Genomic DNA, 8,901 nt, shown 5'->3' on the forward strand with positions numbered 1-8,901 from the left:
GATGGTCTGGAGGAATGGGGTGGGTAAAACACATCAGGGGTCTGGAAGCTAGAGATAAGTGTCACACCTCCTTCCTCTCACCAGCAGCAAGAGGATCAGGAAGTAAAATATGCAAGGTACATAGCATGGGTAGCATGGCTTTAGCCATTGGTACCAGGGCCAAACTGCTCTCCTGGCTGCTTGAGGAGGGATGTGCACAGGAAAACTCCATGCAAACTCATTCATTCTCCATCCTGAAATGTGATAGAAGCAACTTATTCCTGGCAAAGAATAAAAAATGCACACGGTGTAAAGTGTTAACTAAGGGATTTAGTGATGTCCTTTTTTCCTCTTCCCTACTCTGTGTGTGTGTGGTGACTGGCTTCTTCAATAGGTTCACAAAGTATTTCCCAATGGCCTGGCCTGTCAGGAAGGAACTATTCAGAAAGGAGATGAAGTGCTCTCCATTAATGGGAAGTGTCTGAAAGGTGCAACTCACAGCGATGCCTCAGCAATCATGCGACAGGCCCGGCAAGCCAGACAAGCTGTTGTTGTCACCAGAAAATCCAAAGATGGAGAAAAAAATCTCAATGTTTCAATCAGCTCTAGTACATCATCAGTAGCAAGTGATGCCTCACAAGAGTCTGGTAAGTTTAGTGGCATTATCTTGCAGCCCCCATTTGATAAGTGTTTACTCATCACCTGAAATCCAGGTGTTCATAAAACCAGCAGTAGCTGCATAAATCTGTGAGCCCTGATTAAAGACAGCACAGTTAATAAAACATTGCTGAAATAGACATTGAAATATTTGAAATAACTTTACTGAAAAGGGAAAAAAATAATGGATTTCTAAAATAAAAGAACTCCTAAAAAAACCCAAGCATGATTCTTTGTGGATTTCTGTAGATGTACAAAGCTGGCTATTGTAGCACACCATCTAATTGAAGGTATAATGACAACTCAGTGAACAGTGATTCTTTATTCTAATATTGTTACAAGACTTACTCTCCATGAAAGGGAATTTCAGTTTGAACAAACAATATGCTATTGTTTGATACAGCAGGTGGCTGTATCTGAAACACAGCAAGGTCAGAGTTTTGCAGAATATTTCACTTTCAGAATAGTTTTGTGTTTTGATTTGGTTTTGGTTTTATTTCTAAAGCATGAACTGGAGAGCTGTAGCTTTATTTCCATACTGCAAATTAGCAGCCTACTAGTCAATAACAACTTTCTAACTAATATGAAGTCAAATACTTCCCTTAGATTTTGTTCATTTAACAGATTTTTATGGTTCTAGTAAATATCTCGCATTTCCATTCTCCCATTAATTCAAACATAACTTCCTTTCCCCAGCTTCCCAGAGGGCCTTAAAATGACATAATGAGAAATTAAAAGTTTTAGTTTTCTCTTTCATTTGGCAGTTTATAGGACCTTTGCAAACAATCCAAAAGTTAATTTTTTGTAACAGATGTTTGAGCTTTTTAGACTGTGTGCTGTCCATGTGGTAACTTTCCATTTGTTTCCAGCCACTGGGGATACAATCTGCACTGTAACTCTAGAAAAAACATCTGCTGGTTTAGGATTCAGTCTGGAAGGAGGGAAAGGCTCTATTCAGGGAGATAAACCAATCATCATCAACAGGATATTTAAAGGTAAACACACTTAACATGTTTCCAACTCAGGCAGCCTTGTGGGGTTCATAACTGACTGCTGATTTATAACTGTGGAAATGTTATTTTTTCAAATGCAGCATTATATTGTTCAGTGCCAATAATTTGTTGCCTGTTGGGACCAGGTGGTTTTTAGCAAACATGTCGGTGATCCATTCACCAGTAAGTGAAAGATCCATTAAAGTTTCCTCCACAGAAAGAATTAAAGGAAATTCATTTTCTGTCCCCAGGGACTGCACTAGAACAGAGCAGCCCTGTTCAGCCTGGTGATGAGCTCCTACAAGTGCACACAACTGCCATGCAAGGACTCACTCGTTTTGAGGCGTGGAATGTAATCAAGGCATTACCTGATGGGCCCATCACAGCCATCATCAAGAGGAAGAATCACAGCTCTGTTACCAGCAAGTCATCCAAAACTTTGTAAGAGGAAGGATTAGACTACTGCCAATATTCAAACAAAGGATTTTATTACTTGCACGCACTTGGCTGCCTCAGCAAGATACTCAGAAGGCACCCAGGAGGAGTACACTGGAGCTTACTGCCAGTTACAGAGAAAGCTGTCTGGGATTAACTAAAACGTGCAGGAAACGGGCATGATTCTTATTTCAACCTTCAGAAACAGATGTTACAAAGTGTATAATTATAAAATAATGACTTTGTTAATAATATAGTGGTTGTAATAAAATCCATCACTGCTATAATACTCTCCTATTTTAAGCTATCAACTTAAGAAGTATCAGAAGCAAATCCTGTGCTGAATTTTCAGTGCTACTTTCCAAGTCCTGTTCCCAACCTTACCTTTCCAGCAACAAGAAATGTGTCTGAGCCTACAACTAAACACTTAGAGAATGGGTAGGGCAGAGAAAGAGGTTGCAGTTTTGTGTGTCAAAACATCCCGTAGAAAATTCCAGCTTTCCTATAAAAAACATAGAACATTCAGGACAGCCAAAACCTGTAAAAGTGACTTTCTACTAGCAGCTGACAGAGCCATCTCAACTGCAGCAGGCAAACATAGGGTGGAAAGGAGTTCACTTGGTATTCCAAGGGGGAGGCAGGAAGATGAGGGTAATGTAGTGGAAGTTTTCCTAACCTTCCTCTGGCCAGAGGTCTCAAGAGGACTACAGCAGGAGAATAACAAGGCCATTCAGAACAAATACTACCTTGTAACAACACTTTTTTCCTTTAAATGTCTGTCTTAATTTTGCAAGGGAAAGTACTAGCGGGACTAATTCCGAATCCAAATATTTCTGAATTGTTTAATCTAGAAAGGCTAAATAACTTGGGAGACAAATCTATGCTTCAAACACTGCTTCCTAGTTGCACTGTATGGAATTCTACCAGCTGCACAGGTACCTATGGCAAGGTGGTCTCATGCACCCACTTGGTCTTCTCTGACCTGCTTCATTAAAGGGAGAGATGCAAGGGCAGGATGGAAGTGGTGGCTCCCCAGCTGAGAGCCAGATGGCTGATCTGGTTATTGTCCTTGGCTGCTCACCTTCCTGGAGATGAGAATTTTCTGTACTCTTCTTTGGTTACCTAATTTCACCAGGAAGAAGTTAAGAAGCTCGGGAGTTGTTTTCCATACACTTAACACAATGCCTCAAAAACAGCAATTAAGAGAAAGGGAAGAATAGGCAGGAGGTTATTAATTAAATCCAGGCATTGAACTTGCTGTGCCCTTTTCTCACAAGACAACTGTAAATTAATCCTTGAAAGAACATTTCTGACAAGCCATCTGTCCCCACACAGAAAAGTGGTTCTTACGTTATTCCATGAAGTGTCTCACCACCTTTATTGCTCAAAGCAATAAAAAAGAAATTATAAATAGCTAATAAAAAGCCAAACTATTGCAAAAATAATATGCATTACTTGCAGAATAACAAGTGGCAACCGCAGCTGCGCTTCTTGAACTTCCTGCTAATTAAATTCATCATAATCCTGGAAAGACTTGCCAAGATATAATTCATGCCTAAAAACTTCAGTACACTTACAAAAATATGTATAAGCCTCTGTAGTATCAAGACCCACACCTCTTCTCAGTGAACTTGTTATTCTTCCTAAGTATAGAAAGCAGCAATTGGAAATAAAGACCAACCAAGGGGAGAGAATTTTGAGGGTAAGTGTTCTTACCAAAACACCTCTTCCCTAGGTAGTGGACATCATCAGGGAAGGCTTTTTCCCTCTCTTTGCCCTAAATTCAGAGAGATGATGGAGGTCTAAGCAGCTGTTCAGCTCCCCTGATGGCAGAACAGTGTATGAGGAACCATTTCAAAGGATGATACAGGAAAAACAGTAAAATGTAGCACAAAAAATATTTATTTCACCACACTCACGCAGGTTTTTACATGTTTGTATACAAAGGAGACCGGACTAAAAACTCTTTCCTTGAAAAACTAGTCTGTAGGGTGAGGTTTACAGTGGGAAATTTATTGTGCAAGTCCATGCCCTATACCAAAGATAAAAAAATAGAGAGGCAGAAAGAAGAGCATATAAACCTTGTTAAATAATCGAGTCACCACAGTAAAATCATAACCTGCATTTAACTTCCTCACTCAGCAATTATTTTTACTTTTGTAATTATATGTAATCCACAGTAATGTCTGATGTTCCTGAAGCAACCAGCACCATAGATATCTCTTAAAATGGACACACCTAGGCAGAAAACTCAGGTGCTGATTTCCCAATGTAATGCTGGGAGACAAACCAGTCTTACAAAAAAGCAACATCCTTATGGCCTGTCAAGGCAAAGCTAATTAAAAGATTATTTACCCGTTAAAGCCTCTCCCCACAGGAAACCAAAAACCATTCAAATACAGTTCAAAATGGTCATTTCATAAGCCTTTTTAAAAATGGCAATTAAAGTGCTTAATCCTCTTATTTTATTGCCTCTATTTAGTTCAGTTTGTGTTATGACACTGTGAAACCACTGGTTTTGGTGCCAGAGAGGGGAAAGGGAGAGTGTCCATCTGCCAGCCCACACACCTGTGCATTAGCATTGCTGGACCTTGACCCAAAAAAAAGCACTTAAGGCGTATTTACCATCAATATTGCTGTCTGCTGGAACAAACAAGTGAAATCCTCTACATAATCCCATTTGCTCTGGCTTTTCACAATGTGCTGGCTGGACCCACTGAGGCATTTTAGCAGCTCTAGGAGTGCTGGCAGCAGGAGGGATACATCTTCTTTTGAGGGAGGAACATTTTTCCACAGGAATCTACAGGGAGTTTCAGAGACCAAACAGAGCTGACGTGCACCTGGCTGTGGTGCTAAGTGGATTTTAGCAATGCTTCACCTCATAGACACCGACAAAGAGTGGGCAAGAACAGATCCAGTATGTCTGTCTTCCTGCAGAGTCACCACTGCTGCCTCCAGGATTCTTCCAGCCTCAGATGTGGTACTTTTCTAATCATTAAAGTGAAGATTTTCATATTACATAAAAATGCATTGTTCTGCAATGAGTCAGAATTTAAAAATGTATTGTACTCAGTTCATTGTTTCATGACATCTTTTCTTCTATCTTAGCAGATAGAAAAGCCCTGAGACCAACTTTGTATTTTTACCCATGAGCTGACAGGTTGTTTCCTACCCTCAGCTGGTGATGAAACAACAACTCATCTTGTCATGCTTTTAATGCCTTAACAGCTTTGGTCAGGTTGCTGTAAAATCCAGATATGCTAGATGGAAAAAAGGAATCCACCACTGTCTGGGGAAGATAGCCACCAAGATCCGTCTGAAAGAAAGTGAGGAGCTCAGTCCTGTCTGGCTGCCTGCAAAGACAATGAAAGTCATTTTATAGACAGTGGTTTAAGAGTATTAAGAACTTTTCAGTGAATCTTACTTGTATTAGAATAGATACTTCCAAAAGCTTTTCTTTTTTTAAACAAAGCAGACAAATTTCAGTGAATGTAGCTACAAAATTTAAATTTATCCAGGCCCTAATAGCTACATGACTGCAACCAGATACTCATTTACCAAAAATTAAGACCATACTTGTACGTTTTGCTGAATTTGTGAATTTCAAGAGGTCAGGGAGAATTGCACCATGATAACAGTTTCTGTAACTGTAAAGACTTCCCTCTAGGAAATTAAGATAAACTAATTCATTGCACAAAAATGAGAACAAGAAGAACACTTAGTCATGATTACTGGGAAGGCAGAAACATACCATTGCCAAGAAATTGCAGGTCACATGTGGCCACATACACATAAACACACCACACAATGGATAAGGAGGGCTTTAGAATTTATACCATTCAAGCAGGATGTTTCTTACCCTGGAACAGGTATGCAGAAACAGCCACAAGGATAATTAAAACCTCTCACAAAATTTGGTTGAGGAGGACACAGCGGGTGTTCCACATTGGTGGCTGAAATAAAAAGCATTGAAGGAAAGTGTCATTCTTCCAGCAGACAGGAAAGAGTCCTTGGCAGGCAAAACTCCAGATGGGAAGCAAAGTCACTATTCAAAATGTATTTAAAAAGAACTGCAGTACAACCTCTTCAGTGTGGGGCTGACAAGTGGTCAGAAGAGACCATTAAAAGGAACCACTCTGGCCTTAGAATGGGGAAATCAAAGAAGTGCTGAATTTAGAAGCAATTGTTGCTGAGCTCTGAAGGAGGAAGCACTGACATTTGACACAGTTTCATCAAGGCCATGTTGTGTGAGGGCACTGCTTTTCTTGAGAGGTCATTTGGGCTGCTTCCAACAAATCCACATCACACAGATACATCACTTGGCTGCTGAAAAGGTGCACTCTAGCAAACATATAAATTCCTGACAAGGCTTTTCTGAACAGGATAGGAAAATGGGACACCTGAATAGTGGGGCAAGAAAAGCTCAGACCTGTAACAGTTAAACAACAGAATGAAAGTAAAAAACTAAATAAACATCCTTCTATACAGTGGCAGCCCCTTAAAAATCAGCGTCATTTTTTTTATAAAACCAATTATTTTCACACACAGGAGTGGTACCTTTATTCAATGGCTTTACTGAAACCTGTGCAGAAAATGTTAAAACGGGATTTAGCCTAAATGAGACTCCTTTTAGAAAATTCTGTAAACTCTTAAAACAACAAAAAACCCACACTTCAAATACCCCAGAATTTAACAGTAAATTAAATACTTATTCAAGCTCAAAAGCATAGCAAGGGAACAAATCATAGGCCAGTCTTATCAATATCTGAGTCTTAAGATGATTTATATACTCTGGGAACAACAATGTAGAGAGATTACTATTTTCTCTTCTGATCAAGATCAGGTCAACAACTACTGAACAGCTTGTTACTTAATTTTAATTTTATATTTATTTCTGGCAGCTTTATTTTATAGTTGTTTCTGGTAGCTGGTTGGTTACTCCAAAGGTTAACATGAACCTGTTCAGAACACAAGTCAGACACCTCACCAGCAGACAGCATCGTCCCATCTTCATATTGCTTCATCACTACTACATCCACAAATTCCCTTGGTGAAATAATCCTCATGCAAGCTGAAGGGGTTGTGGTTCTGCATATAGAGACAGTCTGGAAATCACAGAACAGAGTTATGTCAGTTATGTTTTCAAAAGTACAGAAAAATCCCTGTACTTTCTGGCAATCCTTTAGTTATAATTCCTAAACTCCATCAAGGTATTCTACATCCTTTGTTCAACAAAATGTAAAACACCACAGTCAAAAGGCACCACAATGATCAATATCAAGGACAGGAAAAAACGAGAGTGACAAGGTGTTGCTTCCATGTTCAGAGGGGACAGATACCACAAGGGATGCTGAAATGCAAATCTGGCATATCTGTGTTCCCAGGACCGTAAAAACCCTTGTCCTCTCCAGGACACTGGCAAAGATAACTTCTTTGTGTAGTATACACAGGATACAGCTCAATAACCCAGTTTGTTACACTGCACAAACATTAATGCTACCATCTGCTTCCCTGATTAGCTCCCAAACAGAAGTTTCTACCACACTGGTAGATCCTGGCAAGTCTGTGAATTTCAAGCGGCAGGCTGCAGCATTCCTGAAGTTGTCTATAATGAATGCTAAACGCCTACAGGATTTCCCCAAGAAAAATAAACTTACTGGAACTTCCGCAAACATTTCTGGGACTGATTGTACTTGCACCTGGCTGCCTCCAAGCACATATGACTACTTCAGATTGGGGATCTAAATCCAATGCCCTTTTAATCTTCCCACATGCTTTAAAAACAAGGAATTAGACTGCACAAGCATAGCAGCAGAAGCTGCTGCTCATACACAGCCCTGCTCATCTGTCTGCTCAAATTGCAGCATCTCCATTTTAATGACAGATGCAAAGCACTGGGTGCTGAGGCCAGCTAAAGGCAGGGTGTGATGTGCAGGGCAGAGCGTCACTGCTGCCTTGGTGAAAGATGGGGCATGAATTGATGGCTGATGACGTGAATGCTTCACTGCTTAGCTAAGTCTGGGTACTCTCTAAACCTTCTCTTCCCTCACACTGAGCTTGCTAAAAACAATCATTCTTAACTTGATTTGCAGCACTAACAACAATGCAGTGCAGGAATCTTTAATGTTATATATTTAACGTTATACATACATATATATGTATGTATATATACGTATGTATATATATGTATGTATATATATGTATGTATATAGATGTACGTATATAGATTTATATATATAGACATATATATATGTTATACACTTGCATATTTTTAGCCAAGAATGATTTTCCTTTCTTTCCAGAAAGATAAGCTATTGTCTGTACATATATATATATGTTAATAAAATGTATAAAATGTATGCAAAAGGAAAAAGAAAAAAGAAACAAAACCAAAGGAAAAAAGGTTTCTTAATCCAGCATCGTTCAGCTGATCCAACCTGAAACATAGTACAACTTAAGACTTGCTTAAGACTCCCTGCACATAACATCGGCTGTCTCATAAGGCCCAACGCTGTACAAATCTAGCCACAACAGTTTTTAAGGAACTTACATCACTGATGGCTTCGATGACCTCGAAGTCCTTCACGTTTTGGTCCCACTTGGTCCTGAGCCCGCCGGCCACCGGCTTTATGCACTCCCAGACGTTATGCGGGCTGGCGGGCAGGATGCCCTCTCCCTTGTACCTGCGGGGGACGAAACGAAACCGAACCGCGCTGGTCTACCCTGCCTGGCCCCGGCAGCACCGCGGGCAGGACCCCGCGCCCCGGGAACGAGCATTACTCACAGATTGCCAGCGAACTCCGCCGAGGGTCTCCAGGACACCGCCACCTCACCCTGC

General features: G+C 40.3%; 2 protein-coding genes across 2 annotated transcripts in view; one reads left to right on the forward strand and one right to left on the reverse strand.

Annotated features, from left to right (window-relative positions):
• IL16 (interleukin 16) overlaps nt 1–2,347 on the forward strand; it is a 26,066-nt gene extending 23,719 nt beyond the window's left edge. The window contains exons 18-20 of the mRNA XM_031055997.1: nt 374–626; nt 1,506–1,631; nt 1,880–2,347. Coding sequence (XP_030911857.1) covers nt 374–626; nt 1,506–1,631; nt 1,880–2,073 — 573 coding nt within the window. The 3' untranslated portion in view covers nt 2,074–2,347. The remainder of the gene's footprint in view (nt 1–373; nt 627–1,505; nt 1,632–1,879) is intronic.
• Nucleotides 2,348–3,944: 1,597 nt separating this feature from the next.
• STARD5 (StAR related lipid transfer domain containing 5) overlaps nt 3,945–8,901 on the reverse strand; it is a 5,618-nt gene continuing 661 nt past the window's right edge. Inside the window, exons 2-6 of the mRNA XM_005419726.2 lie at nt 8,848–8,897; nt 8,614–8,746; nt 7,051–7,168; nt 5,923–6,016; nt 3,945–5,416 (exon numbers count right to left, since the gene is read on the reverse strand). Of these exons, the coding sequence (XP_005419783.1) occupies nt 5,269–5,416; nt 5,923–6,016; nt 7,051–7,168; nt 8,614–8,746; nt 8,848–8,897 (543 nt within the window). The 3' untranslated portion in view covers nt 3,945–5,268. The remainder of the gene's footprint in view (nt 5,417–5,922; nt 6,017–7,050; nt 7,169–8,613; nt 8,747–8,847; nt 8,898–8,901) is intronic.

This window comes from Geospiza fortis, unplaced genomic scaffold (assembly GCF_000277835.1).
Source record: "Geospiza fortis unplaced genomic scaffold, GeoFor_1.0 scaffold171, whole genome shotgun sequence".
NCBI classification, from domain to species: Eukaryota; Metazoa; Chordata; class Aves; order Passeriformes; family Thraupidae; genus Geospiza; species Geospiza fortis.